Source organism: Emydura macquarii, unplaced genomic scaffold (genome assembly GCF_026122565.2).
Source record: "Emydura macquarii macquarii isolate MOO-44397 ecotype Brisbane River unplaced genomic scaffold, CSIRO-AGI_Emac_v2 contig_1386, whole genome shotgun sequence".
NCBI lineage: Eukaryota > Metazoa > Chordata > Testudines > Chelidae > Emydura > Emydura macquarii.
The window spans coordinates 2,153,878-2,168,558 of record NW_027131523.1 but is presented as its reverse complement, the minus strand read 5'-3'; the positions used below and the strand labels follow the sequence as shown (position 1 = coordinate 2,168,558).

The 14,681-nt window shown below is 67.1% G+C and overlaps 2 protein-coding genes across 3 annotated transcripts; one reads left to right on the top strand and one right to left on the bottom strand.

Moving 5' to 3' along the window:
- The first annotated feature begins 2,795 nt into the window (after positions 1 to 2,795).
- On the top strand, positions 2,796 to 12,181 carry FGD1 (FYVE, RhoGEF and PH domain containing 1). The gene is given in 19 exon segments (XM_067552344.1): positions 2,796 to 4,381; positions 6,205 to 6,378; positions 6,554 to 6,583; positions 6,586 to 6,742; positions 6,844 to 7,234; positions 7,515 to 7,604; positions 7,738 to 7,886; positions 8,044 to 8,200; positions 8,490 to 8,628; positions 8,751 to 8,809; positions 9,084 to 9,230; positions 9,520 to 9,612; positions 9,916 to 9,995; positions 10,095 to 10,125; positions 10,387 to 10,476; positions 10,588 to 10,713; positions 10,987 to 11,133; positions 11,238 to 11,381; positions 11,623 to 12,181. Coding segments are annotated over 19 exon segments (2,823 nt in total). The 5' UTR covers positions 2,796 to 4,260; the 3' UTR covers positions 12,121 to 12,181.
- Positions 12,182 to 12,211: 30 nt separating this feature from the next.
- On the bottom strand, positions 12,212 to 14,611 carry TSR2 (TSR2 ribosome maturation factor). 2 transcript variants are annotated; one of them, XM_067552342.1, is made up of 5 exons: positions 14,504 to 14,611; positions 13,845 to 13,935; positions 13,497 to 13,588; positions 13,149 to 13,331; positions 12,212 to 12,920 (listed from the first exon to the last, which is right to left on the bottom strand). In XM_067552342.1, exons 1-5 carry the CDS (start codon positions 14,582 to 14,584, stop codon positions 12,825 to 12,827), a joined length of 543 nt encoding a protein of 180 aa, XP_067408443.1. In that variant the 5' UTR covers positions 14,585 to 14,611; the 3' UTR covers positions 12,212 to 12,824. The 2 variants fall into 2 exon arrangements, with proteins under 2 accessions (XP_067408443.1, XP_067408444.1); XM_067552343.1 differs by having other exon boundaries at positions 12,212 to 12,917.
- Positions 14,612 to 14,681: the final 70 nt, after the last annotated feature.

The following is a 14,681-nucleotide window of genomic DNA, read 5'->3' as shown; positions in this document are numbered from 1 at the left end:
CCAGTCGCTGCTGCGTCTCCGGCTGCAAGAGCGGGGCGGGGGGGGATTGCAGGGGCGGGGGGGGCTGAGTCCCTGCAGCTCTGCACGTGCAGTTCGCGGGGAGCTGCAGGCGGGGGCTGCTCCCCCCAGTGGCCCCGGGGCAGGGACCGGCCGAAGTAGCAAAGAGCCGGGGACTGCTGGGAGGAAGTTCGGGGCCGGGGCGGCGAAGCTGACGGCGGGTGTTCATTGCAAGAACCCCAGGGGTGCCCTGATTGTCCAGGGCTCTACCACACCCTGCAGAGCGGGGGCCGGCTCTAACCACCAGACCCCACTCCCCTCCCAGAGCCAGGGGTAGAACCCAGGAGTCCTGGCTCCCCCCCCCCCAGCAGTCCTCACACACTTGGGGGTCCACAATTGGGAGGACGTGAAAGTCGAAGCCTCTTTTTAGAGTTGGCTGCATCTGAGCGCCGGGCAAGCCATCACCATGGGGCGTGCGTCCCTAGATGCTCTGCCCCAGAGGTGGCTGCATCTCAGCGCCAGGGGAACTGTGCTTGTGGGGTGTTGTGTGTGGCTATTCTTCGCTATCCCACCCCTGTCGCCATGTGGCGTTAGGTGGCTGCATCTCAGCGCCAGGGGAACTGTCCTTGTAGCGTTCCAGAGGGGTAGCCGTGTTAGTCTGTGTACAGCAAAAACAACGAGAGTCCTGTAGCACCTTAAAGACTAACCCAGTCCTCTGGGCATAAACGCTCATGGGCTGCACCTACTTCCTCGGACGCAGGAAGTCGCAGTCACAGATGGGGCTGCACATTACGTACATCCAAGGGTACGGAACAGCAATGCAGCAGGCCCGTGCTAACCGAGTCCGTGCAGTCAGCGTAGCTGAGGCCTATTCACAGCCGTTGGTGAGCCGGTGAGGATGTGTGAGCAGTGACGATTCCTTCTTGTCACGAGAGAACCGCCCCAGCCGCTGGTCAGACCCCGGCTGAGTGTGCCGGGTCTGCGGATCGGTCCCAGCTCCGCAGGTTCTCGCTGCAGTCTGGTGTTGACGTGTTTTGTTGACGTACGGCGACTTTCCAGGCAGCTACAGAGTGTCCTGGGAGGCTGAGGTGCTCTCCGGCTGGCTTACGGAGGTCACCACGCTTTACGTCTGATCTGTGTCCATGTATTCTTGTGCGCAGGGACAGCCCGGTCTGGCCAGTGTCCGTGGCGGAGGGGCACTGCCGGCACATGATGGCGTATGTCACGTTAGTAGATGTGCAGGTGAACGAGCTCCGGCTGGTGTGGTAGGACCTGTGATGGCGTCACTAGTCGATGTGCGGGCAGCGCTGGCACCGGGGTTTGGTGCAGGGATAGGTCCCTGGGTTAGTGTTCCTGTTGTATGCTGCACGCTGGCTGGTGAGTATTTGCTGCAGGTTGGGGGCTGTCTGTAAACCAGGACAGGTCTGCCTCCCCCGGCTTGAGCGAGGCAGGGATCATCTGCTAGGCTAGGTGGTAGATCCTGAATGACGTGCTGGAGAGATTTGTTGGGTCTGTCCTGTAGTAGGTGACGTCTGGGCACCCGTCCGGCTCCGTCACCTCCCCAGGTGGGTATTGTAGTGTTAAGAATGTTTTATGGAGATCCCGTAGGTGTCTGTCTCTGTCTGAGGGATCGGAGCGAATCCGGGTGTATCTTAGGGCTTGGCTGTAGACAATGGATGGTCTGATGTGTCCAGGGTGGAAGCTGGAGGCATGAAGATACGTGTTGCAGTCAGTTGGTTTTCGGTACAGGGTGGTATTCATGTGACCGTCCCCTATGTGTATTGTGGGGTCCAGGAAGTGGATTTCTTGTGTGGACTGGTCCAGCCTGCGGCTGATGGTGGGCTGGAATTCTGCGAGGGACTCTTTCCCGTGGCTCCAGATGATGAAAATGTTGTCAGTGTAGCGTGTTATGTAGAGTGTTATGTGCGGCTGTTCTCCAGCTGCTCCGCCCCAGAGGTGGGAGCTGTCCTGTCACAGCCACCCGTGCATTTTCGGTAGGTCGTTGGCAGGTGGAAAGGGGGGATATCGCTGCCAGGATTGTATTTCTCTGGGCTCAGTAGCTACCTGTGGGAACTGGTCCCTCTCCCCCCCGCGCCGGTGGCATCAGGCAAACACACTGACGGGCCCGTTTGTACGCAGAGGGGGGGTTGGCCCACTTTGACTGCAGAGACACTATTACCTGGTGGTTAGAGTGGGGGGCTGGGAGCCAGGACTCCTGGGTTCTTTCCCCAGCTCTGGGAAGGGAGTGGTGTCTAGTGGTTAGAGCGGGGGTGGGGCTGGGTTCAGTCCCTGGCTCTGGGGGAGGCTGGCTGGCAAAGGCTGAAGCCGACCGACCAAGCGGGGTTTTAAGCACATCCAGGAGTTCAGGAAATAGCCGGGATTCCAGGCCCCAGCTGGAATTTCATTCAAAGGCCCCGATCCATGGAGCTGCCACGTCCCTCTGACTGCAAGAGAAACGGCTCCCCTTGTCAGCACCAGCCGGGTCTGCCGAGTCACAGGATGCCTGGGTTCTCTCCCCAGCTCCAGGAGGGAAGTGGGGTTTAGTGGTTAGAGCAGGGGGGACTGGGAGCCAGGACTCCTGGGTTCTCTCCCCAGCTCCCCCTCACTCCCCATCCCCTCCGCTGCGTATAACCGGCCAGGCAGGTGACCGATGGCTGATCCGACAGCTGGCGACGGGGCCCGTGGTGGCCGTTTCCAGCCGGGAAGCCTTCCACGTGGCCCAGCCGCAGGCCCAAGCGGCGGAGAAGAGAAGTCTGGCATGTCTGTGGGCGTTCCTCGCGGCGTGTGGTGCCTTTCCAAGTGCATTGCTCTGTGCCTTTAAATCCTCACGATTGTTCCCATCTGGTGTGGTTTGAAGCCTATTATCCCAGAGCAGGAGGATTCTTTTCCCCCCCTACCATGTGCAAACAGGGAAAGAAGCCGTGGGCTGGACTTCGCAGCGGATTTTGGACAAGGAAGGTTCCTGCTGACACACCATTTTCCCTCCTCTCCTTGGGAGAAAAATCCCTGGGCTTCCACAGGCGGCTTTCCCTTTTTAAAGTAAAAGCCACTGAGTGATTTAGGAGAAATGGAGTGAACATCTGAGCGGATCTTTTGTTAGGAAGTAACCGCATGGAAGCAGCACACGCTCTGCTCAGCAAGGATCCGAGCGCACAACTGGTTTGAAACCAGTAACTCAGAGTTTACAACTGGTTTGAAGGTTACGAAGCTAGACGTTGGAGTTTACAACTGGCTTGAAACCAGTAAATCCCACTTTACAACTGGTTTGAAATGTAGGAAGCCAGAGATCGGGATTGACAGGAAGAAATCAGAGTTTTCAGTTCGTTTGTAATTTACGAAGCGAGAATTCAGCATTGGTGTGGGGGTCTGCAATCTACAAAGTGAGAAGTGACAGGGGGCCTGCAACTTTCTGCCAGGAAATCGGAGTTTAGAGGGATTTGAAACTTACGAAGCCGAAAACCGGAGTTTACAGCTGGTCTTTGAGGTAGGAAGCCAGAACTCGGTGTCTGCAGCTGGTTTGGAAGGTCTGAAGCAAGAAACCGGAGTTTGAAATTAGCCGAGTGAGAAATCGGAGCTGCCAGGCAAGAGGTAGAAAATAAATCAGAACCCGCCTTCCCAAAGGGGGTGCAGCCCGGCGTACAATTAGGGACCCCCACCCCGAAGGAGACGGGTGTTTACAACTGACGTGCGGCCGCCAAGGAGCGGAGATGAGAACTCGCAGCCGAGGGGAGAATTTACTGGCCTAGATTTGGAGACTGCAGCCGCCAGCCTCTTTATTCCCCATCGTGGAGGAACCCCTGGATTTTTGACGAGCGCTCGGCCTGGGCTCACAGTGGTGCCTGCGTGGATGGAAATCCCAGATGGGCTGGTTTTTTCCCCCCCTCCTCCCTCTGGTTTCGTGTGTGTAGAAGGGGATAGCGGATTTTGCGGCAAGCCAGCAGTGCGTGGGGCTCAGTGAACCCCCCCCTCTGTGGCGGCTGGCCCCATCACCCCACCCCAGCCTTGGAGGCCGCGTGGAAGGAAAATAGCCAGCCAGCCTCAACCATGCATCCGTCCCTCCGCTGATTTGGGAGCAGGAATCCGCGCCTCCCCTGGCAAGGAAGATCCCCCCCCTCCGCTCGCTCTTACCAGCCTCCTTGCTGGGTGGTAACGCCCCTGGCCGAGGCTGAGGATGGGTCCTCACATCCCCAGGGCTCGGGGGGCCCTGGGGCGAGATCTGGCGGGGGACTGAGGCCTGGAGCACCGGGACGGAGGGTTGCAGAGATGCAGAGGAGCAGCGTGATGGGGATTCCCAGCCTGGACCAAGCAGGGTCCTTCTCCCAGCAGTTCAAAGCCATGCGGTTCTCCTATCACCTGGACGGCGGGGCGACCCCGGCCAGCGCCGGTAAGAGGGAGGGGCTGTGAAATCGGGGGGGGGGGGGGGGGGCGTCCTCTCCACTGGGGAGGAACCTGCCTGGGGGCGATTTCATTGTCAGGTGGCGGAGGGGAGTTGGAAGCTCGGACTCCTGGGTTCTGTCCAGGGAGGGGGTGGAGGGACCGGGCGCCAGGACTCCTGGGTTCTCTACCTGGCGCTGGGAGCGACAGAGCCACGCTGGGGTCCCCTCTGCCCTGCTGCACTTTGAGGTGACAGGTGACGTTTAAGCGCCCGGGTTTGGGATCAGGGTCTTTCCCCTCTGACCCGGCCCTGCCCCTGCCCGGCCGGTCGTGCCCCCAGCTCTGGGCCCGTGGTGGGGGAAGGGTCCCAGGGCGCAGGGTGGGCAGCCCCTGGTCTGAGACCCTGTCTCATCACTGGGGAAAGGGCTCAGTGAGCCCACTCTGCTCCCAGCCCCCCCCCCACAACCATATCAGGCCCCCTGTCATGCCAGGCCCTGCACAGACCCCCTGACTGGTCATCCCATCCGGTTAGGCCCTGACACTCAGCGAGAGGGAATTCCTGCCCCAAAGACAGAGAGGTGGGAGGGGAAACTGAGTCACGGAGGGGTGAAAGGACTGGCCTAAGGGCAGCCTGCAGGCCTGGAACAAAGGCCTATGGGTGTGTGTGTGTGTGTTCCTCAGTCTGTCCCTCGTGATCACAGCTGGCGGGGAGGAGCCCTGTCTGTCTGTCTGTCTCTGTCTGTCTGTCTGTCTTCCCCTCTCTCTTGCGACACGTTTCCAGCAAAACAAACCAACCACAATATTATATTATTGTTCCAAAAGGTACCAGCAGATTTTGGATGCTAGAGACCCCGTGATTACTCAGGACGCCTGGGTTCTCTTTTCCCGGCTCTGGGAGGGGAGCGAGGGCTAGTGGTTAGAGCAGGGGCGGGCTGGGAGCCAGGACGCCTGGGTGCTCTGCCTGGCTGGGGGCGGAGCTGAGGCGGAAGGGTTTGGTTCGGGCTGCAGTGGTGACTATTTGCATATTACCCACAACCCCCTGTAACACCCCCCCCCCGCCCCCCAAACCTCCACCGGTGTCTCAGTGGGCAGTCCCGAGGTACCGGGCAGGAGATCTGTCCTGCTGCCCTCACCCCGTGGAGCAAGGGGCCCATCCCCGGGGCATCTGATCCTGCCCCAAACTCCAGCCCCCCTTATTTGTGGTTGTGATCCTCGCTGCCCCTCTGGAGTCAGTGCTGCAGGGGCAGCGTATGAATGGGGGGCTGCGGGGCGGCAGTGGGGGGCACCGGCAGGGCGGGGGGTGGTTCTCTGGCCTGGTCGGTCTCTGCCCAGACCCGAGGGCACACGGCGGGAGGGGCGGTGTCAAGGCTGACAAGGATCTGACCAGGCAGCCGGGGGCGGAGTCACGGGCAGCGCCTGGCACAGTTCAGGTGGCGCTGGGATCCCGGGCGGGGCTGCGGGGCGGCAGTGGGGGGCACCGGCAGGGCGGAGGGGGGGCAGGGTTGTCTCCTGGGGGGCGGGGCTGGGAGCCCGGACGCCTGGGTTCCCTGTTCCAGCCTCCCTCGCCAAGCGCAGGGCTCGCTCCTGGGCTCCCTTGGCCCTTGTCCTCCAGGGACGGGGTGCGCCGTGCGGGGGAGGGGCGCTCCCCACCCCCCCCACCCCCCAGGCGCAGGAGCCGTCTCCGCTGCAGCCCCCCAGAGCCCAGCTGGGGGGACCCAGCTAAGGGGGCTGTTGGGGGGCTGGAGAGAGGTGGGGGAGGGGTGCTGGCAGGGATGGGCAGGGCAGAAGGCCCCCCCCGCCGCCCCCCTAAGCCAGCCCCCTTCCCTCTTGCAGGCCCCCCATGCCGGGGCTCCCGGCCGCTCGCCAAGAGCCTGTCACTGGAGCCGCGGCCCGGAGCCCGGCGGCCGGAGAGCGCCCAGCGCCTGCGCTCGGACCCCGGCCCCCCCGGCCACGGGGGGCAGCCCCGAAGCACCCCCCCCAGGAGGGCCCCGGGCCCCACCCCGCAGGGTGAGTCCTGGGGTGGGGGGGGCTCCTGGCGGCTCCAGCCCTGGCCTCGCCCAGCGGGGGGGAGCCCTGGGGGAGCAGCTCCCAGCGGGGCGGCATGGGGGGGGCTGACTGGGGGGGCGAGGGGGGGGGGGCTGTGTGGGGTTACATTAACCCTTTCCTCCCTTTCCTTTTCCAGTCCCCCCCAAGCCAGGTCATCTCCAAAGCCCCCAGCTCCCCTGCCCCCCAACCCCATCCCCCCGCCCCCCTCACGCCCCCTCCCGGCCAACCCCCGCCTGGCCCCCAGGAGCCCCCCGGCACGGCGCCCTGAGGCCACGGATGCGGCTGGCTCCTCGGCCGTCTCCTCCCTCATCGAGAAGTTTGAGAGGTGAGTGACCCCCCCCCCGCTGAGAACCCAGGAGTCCGGGTTCCCCCCTCCCCCTCCCCGAGAACCCAGGAGTCCTGACTCAGTTTCTCCCCCTCCCGCAGGGACCCTGTCATCCCGTCCCCGGAGCAGCCGCCCTCCGCCCCGAGCCCCGGGGAGGCCGGCGCGGCCGATGTGACCCCCAGACTGCCGGCTCCCGTGGCTCTGCCGGGGGGGGAGGGCTCGGGGCGGGGGGGGCCGGCCCCCTGCCCTCCCCCCCCGGACACCAGCGGGAAATTGGCCAACCGGGACAGCGGCTTTGACAGCATCAGCTCCCCCTCGGCCGGCGAGGAGCTGGGCCTGGGGGGCGACGAGGGAGCCCCGGGGGCGGGCGAGGGGGGGGGCAGCGCGGGGTCCCCCCCCCGCCCGCGCCGCTTGAACCCGGACTCGGAGGTGGACAGCGACCTGGACGAGGGCAGCGGGGCCGAGGGGGAGCCGGGGCCCAGCGTGGTGGAGGTGAGATCTGCGAGGGCGCCGTGGGCTGAGCCCCCCGCCCAGCCCCATGGCGCCCGGCCCTGCCTGCCCGGGGAGAGCTTCCCCTGCCCAGCCCCTCACCCCACAGTGCCCCATGGCGCCCCATAGCGCCCGGCCCTGCCTGCCAGGGGAGGGGTGAGAGGCGTGTGTGGTTTTGGGGTAGGGCAGGGCCGATGTGTGGTGTGGGGGGCCGGGGTTCGGAGCCGGGGACGTGTGTGTGTGGGGGGGGGGTTGACACCGTTCTCTCTTCCTCTCCCCCCAGCTCCCAGCCCCCCAAAAAGCCTTCCACATCGCCAACGAGCTGCTGCAGACGGAGAGAGCCTACGTCGCCCGGCTGCACCTGCTGGATCAGGTGCCGAAGGGGCTGGGAGCCCGGACGCTTGGGTTCTCTCCCCGGCTCTGGGAGGGGAGCGGGGTCTAGTGGTTAGAGCATGGGGGGGGTGTCTCCTGGTGCTCACTGGTTCCTTTCTCCGCCCCCCCCCCAGGTGTTCTGTGCCCGTCTCATGGAGGAATCCCGCAGCCGAGGCTCCTTCCCCGGCGAGCTGGTGACGGGGATTTTCTCCAACATCGGCTCCATTTACCGCTTCCATCAGCAGTTCCTGCTGCCGGAGCTGGAGAAGCGGATGCAGGAATGGTGAGCGAACGAGCCGGGGAGGGCGGGCCTGGAGCCGAGATGCGGCCACCTCTGGGGCTGGACAGCTGGGGAACAGCCGCATATAACGCCACAGGGGGGAGTGAGGAATGGGACCTGGGGCGCCGGCTCTGATCCAATGCCCCCCCCACCTCCCCAGGGACAGGCACCCCCGCATCGGGGACATTCTGCAGAAGCTGGCCCCTTTCCTCAAGATGTACGGGGAGTACGTCAAGAACTTCGACAGGGCCCTGCAGCTCGTCAGCACCTGGATGGAACGTTCCGCCCCCTTCAAGCTGATCCTGCAGGAGATCCAGGTGAGGAACCCAGGCGTCCAGCCTCTCACCACCCCCTACTCAAGCCACCTGCAGCCCGCTCCCTCCCCTAGTTGGGGAGAGAACCCAGGCGTCCTGCCTCCTAGCCACACCCTGCTCTAACAGGACTAGCCCCCACTTCCCCAGAGCCGGGGAGAGAACCCAGGCATCCTGGCTCCTAGCCCCTCCCTCCCAGAGCCGGGGAGAGAACCCAGGCGACCTGGCTCCTAGCCCCCCGTCCCCGAGCCGGGGAGAGAACCCAGGCGTCCTGGCTCCCAGCCCCCCCTTGCAGACGGAGGAGGCGTGCAGCAGCCTGACCCTGCAGCACCACATGCTGGAGCCGGTCCAGAGGATCCCGCGCTACGAGCTTCTCCTGAAGGATTATCTCCATCGCCTGCCCCCCGGCTCCCCGGACAGCAAGGATGCAGAAAGTGAGTGGGGGCACCCTGGGGCGGGGGCTGGGCTGGGGGCACCGTGGGGTGGGGGTGTCCGGGGAGGGCGCAGGCAGGCAGGGGGGTCCCAGACTCACCCCGTCTCTCCGCCCCGATCTCAGAGTCCCTGCAGCTGATCGCGACGGCGGCTGAGCATTCGAACGCGGCCATCCGCAAAACGGTAAGACAGGCTGGGAGACCGAGTCCCGGCCCCGGCGCTGTGACGTGGGGCGGGGGGTGGGGGGGCCGAATGGGGCGATCACCCAGTACCGCCGGGACGGCTCGCCCAGCGCTGCAATGCGGCCACCTCTGGGGCGGGGCAGGCAGGGAACCACCGCACAGAACGGTGCACAGGGACGGCTCGCCGGGCACCGAGCCCCAGCCACGTGTGGGGCGGGCCGTGGGGTGGCTGCCGGGCCGTGGAGCAGGGCCGACCCCCGTCTCACCCCCCCCAGGAGCGGATGCACTCCTTGCTGAAGGTGTACGAGCTGCTGGGCGGGGAGGAGGACATCGTCAGCCCCACTAACGAGCTCATTAAGGAAGGCCACATCCTCAAGCTGTCGGCCAAGAACGGGACCACGCAGGACCGGTACCTGATCCTGGTGAGCGACCCACGGCGGGGGCCCTCTGAGCCCTGGGTGTTTGGGGGGGGCCGGTCGGGGGACCTCTGACCCCTGGATGTTTGGGGGGGGAGCCGGTCGGGCGACCTCTGACCCCTGGGTGTTGGGGGGGCCGGTCGGGCGACCTCTGACCCCTGGGTGTTGGGGGGGGGGGCAGGCGACCTCTGAGCCCTGGGTGTTTGGGGGGGCCAGTTGGGGGCCCTCTGAGCCCTGGGTGTTGGGGGGGGCCAGTCGGGGGACCTCTGACCCCTCTCTCCCCCCCTCTCCCCAGTTCAACGACCGGCTGCTGTGCTGCGTCCCCAAACTGCGCCTCCTCGGCCAGAAGTTTGGGGTCCGGGCCCGGATCGACGTGGAGGGGATGGAGGTGGGTGGGGCTGCCCCCCCCCCCGCCTCATGGACCCCTCTGCCCCACAGGCTGCCCCCCCCCAGCCACACAGGCCCCCGTCCCAGCATCCCTGCCTCTTCCAGCCCCATGGACCCCTCTGCCCCGACATCCTGCCTCCCATCTGCTCCTGTGTCCCAACCCCCTCTGCCTCCCCCATCCCCACGGGCCCCTCTACCCTGGTGTCCCGCCCCCCATGCCCACGGGCCCCCCAACCCCCCGCTGGCAGAGCTGGGGCGTCTGGGGGGGTTTCTGACCCGGCTGCTCCAGTCCCGTCTCATGCAGGTGAAGGAGCCGAGCGGCGCCGGCCTGCCCCGAACATTCCTGGTGTCGGGGAAGCAGCGTTCGCTGGAGCTGCAGGCCAGGTAGGGAGACCCCCCCCCCCCCCGACAGCTCCCCTCCTCCCCCCACATCCACCCCACCCCCAGTAACGCCCCCCCCCTTCCTGTGTGTCTGCCCTTTAGGACAGAGGAGGAGAAGCGAGACTGGATGGAGGTAACTGGGGGGGGGCCATGGGACTGACCCCCCCCCCCGGGCATGTGGTGGGGGAGGCGCCTCGGATGTGGGAGTTTGGGGGCCGAGGAGGGGGGTGTTTGGGGGACAGGGGTCACCCCCGCCCCAGGCTTCCTATGCCCCACCCCCTGGGGGGGTCCTATTCTGAGGGGTCCTGTTGGGACTGGTGGGGGGGCTGCCCCCCATGGGCCTCCGCAGCACAGGGGGCTGGTCCCTCCCGTTCACCTCCCCCCCCACCCCCAGGCGATTCGGGCCACGATCCTGAAGCTGGAGCAGGTGCCGGTGGTGGCCGCCCCCCGGGAGGAAGAGGCGGAGGCCTGGGCCGGCTCACCGGTGAGTGCGCCCGCGCGCGGCTGTCTGTGCACGCCTCTGTCCCTGTGCGTGTGCGATGCACACGCGTGTGCGCACCGGGCCGGCCGGTGACGCTGTCCCCGTGCGTGGCAGGGCCAGGAGCTGGGGTGCCGGGCGCCCACGCCCGTCCGGGAGAAGGCGGTGACGCTCTGCATGCGCTGCCAGGAGCCCTTCGGCGCCCTCACCAAGCGCCGGCACCACTGCCGGGCCTGCGGCCAGGTCAGCCGGGGGGGGGGGGGGAGCCCTGGATCCCTGGGGGGGGGCTGGGCTGGGACCTGGGACCCGGGACCCTGGTGGGGGGCTGGGCTGGGAGATCCCTGGTGGGGGGCTGGGCTGGGGGACCTGGGACCCGAGATCCCTGGTGGGGGGCTGGGCTGGGACCTGGGACCCTGGCTGGGGGGGCAGGGATCTGGGCTGGAGGTGGGGGGAGCTGGGCTGTCCAACCCCCCCCCCCCCCCGGTCCTCACCCCCCCCCCCCCCCGGTGCCCCCAGGTGGTCTGCGGGAAATGCTCCGACTTCCGTGCCCGGCTGCTCTACGACAACAACCGGCCCAACCGGGTGTGCGGGGGCTGCTTCGCCGCGCTGTGCGGCCCCCCCGCCGGCCCCGGGCCCCCGCCCCGCCGCCGCTCGGTCCTGCAGGTGAGACCCGGCCCCCCCGCCTGCCCTACAGGGCTCTCGCCCCCTCTGAGGGGAGAGCCCCCCCCCCCGGCCCAGCCGGCGCTGACGAGGTCTCTGCCCCACAGAAGCAGGCAGCGCTGGCGGCGGATCACAGCGTCATCTGCGGCTTCCTGCACTACATGGAGACGGGCGCCCGGGCCTGGCACCGGGGCTGGCTGGTCATTCCCGCCAGCGAGCCCCTGGTGCTCTACGTCTACGGGGCCCCGCAGGTACGGCCCCCCCCCCCCCCCACTGCCTCCGGGTCCCTGGCTCCTGCTAGCCCAGCCCCCCTCACCCCCTCCCCAGCTACTGGCTCGCAGCCCTGCCAGCCCATCACCCCCCCCCCCGACTCCTGGCCCGCAGCCCCTGCTAGCCCAGCCCTGGCCCACCCAGCTGTGCCGGTGCCCCCCACTCCCGCCCCGCCCCCCCAGCTCTGCCAGTGCCCCTGACCCCCTCTCTGGGGCTCCCCAGGACGTGAGGGCCCAGCGCAGCCTGCCGCTGATCGGCTTTGAGGTGACGGCGCTGGAGCCGCCCCGCAGCGACCGGCCGCACGCCTTCCGGATCCGGCAGAGCCAGCTGAGCTGGTGCTTCAGCGCCGAGTCCGAGGGGCTACAGCGGCGCTGGATGGAGGCCCTGGGCCGGGCGGGGCGGGGCGAGCCGCCTGCCGCCCCCCAGCCCTGCCCCAGGACGCCTGACGGGGCCGGGGGGCCGGACTGGGTCCAACCCCCACGAACGATACTTGAACTCACCCGGCACTTTGCAACCCCCCCGGCGGGGCCCTGGACCGCAAGCGACCCCCCCCCCCCCCATCGCCAGGAGCGTGGGGCCCTTCCCCTCTATGGGGGCACGGCCCCGGGGTGGGCACGGGCCTTTCCCTCCTCCTCCGTCCCAGCATGCACCAGGCAGCCCCCCCCCCCACGTGCAGTCCTAGTTGTTATCCCCCCTCCCCCCACAGCCGTGTCACTCTGACCTCACCCCCCCAACCTGGTGTGAACCCCAGGACCCCCCCCATCCAGGGTGTAGAGGCAGGAGCCCCCCCCCCCCCCCCCGGGCGTCTAAAGCCAGGGCAGCCCCTGTCCCCCACCCACTAAAGCCAGCATCTGCCTCAGTTCTTTGCAGGGGGGGGGGGGGGACATGCTGGGATCTGCCTGCCAGCTAAGCCTGTGGCCGGGATCTCCCCCACTCGGGCTGGGACCACCCCCCACCTACTCACCAGCCAACGGCCCCCTCCCCCCCCCCCGACGACTCCCCCCCCAGCCCTCTCCTTTCCCAGCCAGGCACCATCCTGCCCGAAAACTGTTTTATTGTTGCTGACACACGCAGTGGCTGGCCACAAGGGGGCAGCCTCGCATCGGTGGGGCCCCCCCTGGGGAGATTGGGGGCGGGGGGGGGGACCCCTGTATTTTCTAGCGTCCCTGGAGGCAGGTTTGTTGTCAAAGCTCAATACAGACTTGGTTTTGTTCGGGTCGTGTCGTTTCCAGCAAAGGCGCGTTGGGGGGGGGGGGTGCATGATGGGGAGGGCTGGGGGGCGCCGGCTCCCCCCCTTTGTCCAGCTGATCCATCCAGGCCTCCCCCCAGCTGTTGCCATAGCGATATATTGTTGCTATGCTGGGTGTATTCCACCTACAACAGTCATTCCCCGGGCCAGGCGGGGGGCCAGGCGACGACACCCCTCATTTCTTTTTCTTCCGCACCACTGTCCAGCCGTCCTCTGCCGGGGGCGGGTCCGGGTCCGGGGCGGGCGTGGGGCTGCTGCAGTCCATGGCCTGCTGGGAAAGGGGGGAGGAGTCAGAGATGGGATCCCCCCACCCCAGGATTCAGCCCAGCCTGCCCCATCTCCACCCCCACCCCCAGACCAGACCCACGGGCCCTGCCCGCCACGTCCCCTGGCCACGCCCAGCTGCTCTAGGACGGATGCAGGGGGCTCATCCCCTGACTCCCTGGACGACTCCTGCCCCCCCCCCCCCACAGCCGGAGCTGGGCCCTGCAGCTCGTACCTCCTCCTTCGTCTTCTCCCCCTCCTCCTCCTCGCTGCTGCTGCTGCCTTCGCCCGGCAGGGCTTGCCCAGCCGCCCTGCACACCTCCGGCTGCCTCCGCGCCAGCTGGGCGATGGCGTCGGTCACGGCCGCCCCCTCCCCGCGCTGGCACTGGGCAAAGAACCTCTGAAGCTGCTGGCTCACCTGGTTGGGGGGTTAGAAAAGCGATCAAAGACTCCCTCCCAGAATCCCCCCGGATGGGGTGACCCCCCCTGCTTCATCCCTTCCCTCCAAGAATCCCCGGGGGCAGGGTTTAAAGAGGAGTGATGTCGTCTTGCACTACAGGGTCTAGGACACACAGCGGGATACCTCGGCCAAGCTGCCGTCCTCAATGAGGGTGTCGAACTCGTTGTTCAGGAGCTCGGCCAGGAAATCCTCCACCTCCTCCGGCTCCAGGGCAGCTGCGGAGAGAAGGGGGGTGAGCCGGGGGCTTCCAGGGCCCTCTGGCCTGCAAAAGGAGTGAAGGATTCTGGGATCGGGGGGCCGACTGGACCCTGCTCCCCTCCCAGAGCCGCGCAGACCCCCGCCTCCACCAGCAGAGACTGGGGTCCCGCTTGCGCCAGGCCTGGCCCCACGCCCCTGATGTTTGGGCCTGTGGCGCCAGGCGCTGCACAGCCGTTCCAGGTAGGAACGCCCTGGCCACGTGCGGGGTCTCACCGTTGCTGTGGAAATACTGCTCCACCGCGCCCACCATCCACTCGGCCTTCTCCCGGCCATGCGCCCCGCCGAAGCCATGTTCCACCGCGATCTGCACCCGGGGTGGGGGGAAAATCTGACGTTAGCCCCTGGCCCTGGGTCTCGCCCCAGCCCGGAATCGAGGGGCGGGGAGATGAGCCGGGCGCTGGATCCCTCACTTTTGGCGTGCCCCCCAACAATCTGGGGGGGATTTCTGGGGTGGAGGACCTGGGATTTCTGGGGGGCTGGAGGGGGGGACCCCGCTACCTCACCATGGTTCTGGGAGGTACAATAGGGCGGGGGGTGTTTAGGGGCCTTGATACCGCCCGGTTCTATGGGCGGCGGGGGGGGTGGTACCGCGACGGGGGCTGTGGGGCCAGGGAGGAGGAACCTATGGGGGCATCGTCGCCCTGTGCTTCTGTAGGGAGCGAGGGGGTTCCCCAGGGAGTCCTGAGATCTGGGTTTCTTTAGGGGCGGGGGGGCTATAGGGGACCCCCACCAGCTCGATTTCTAGAGAGGCGGGGGGACTATAGGTGGCCTTGCCCTTTCGGGGTGTTTCTATAGGACTGGGGTGGGGGGGGCTCGCTGTCCCCTCCCCCCAGCTGCGGCGGATCGCGCTGCCCCCCTCCCCCCGCGCTCACCTGCAGGGCGGCCCAGCTGCTCAGCACCGCCCGGACGCTGCGGCTGAACAGGCCACGTGTCTCCTCCCTGGGCGCCGCCATGACGGGCGGCAGCAGGCTAGGAAGCGAGCGCGGAGAGCATCGATCCTCCCCCCCCCGCCAGGCTGCCGTTCGCAATCGCACACCGGATTCGCCGATC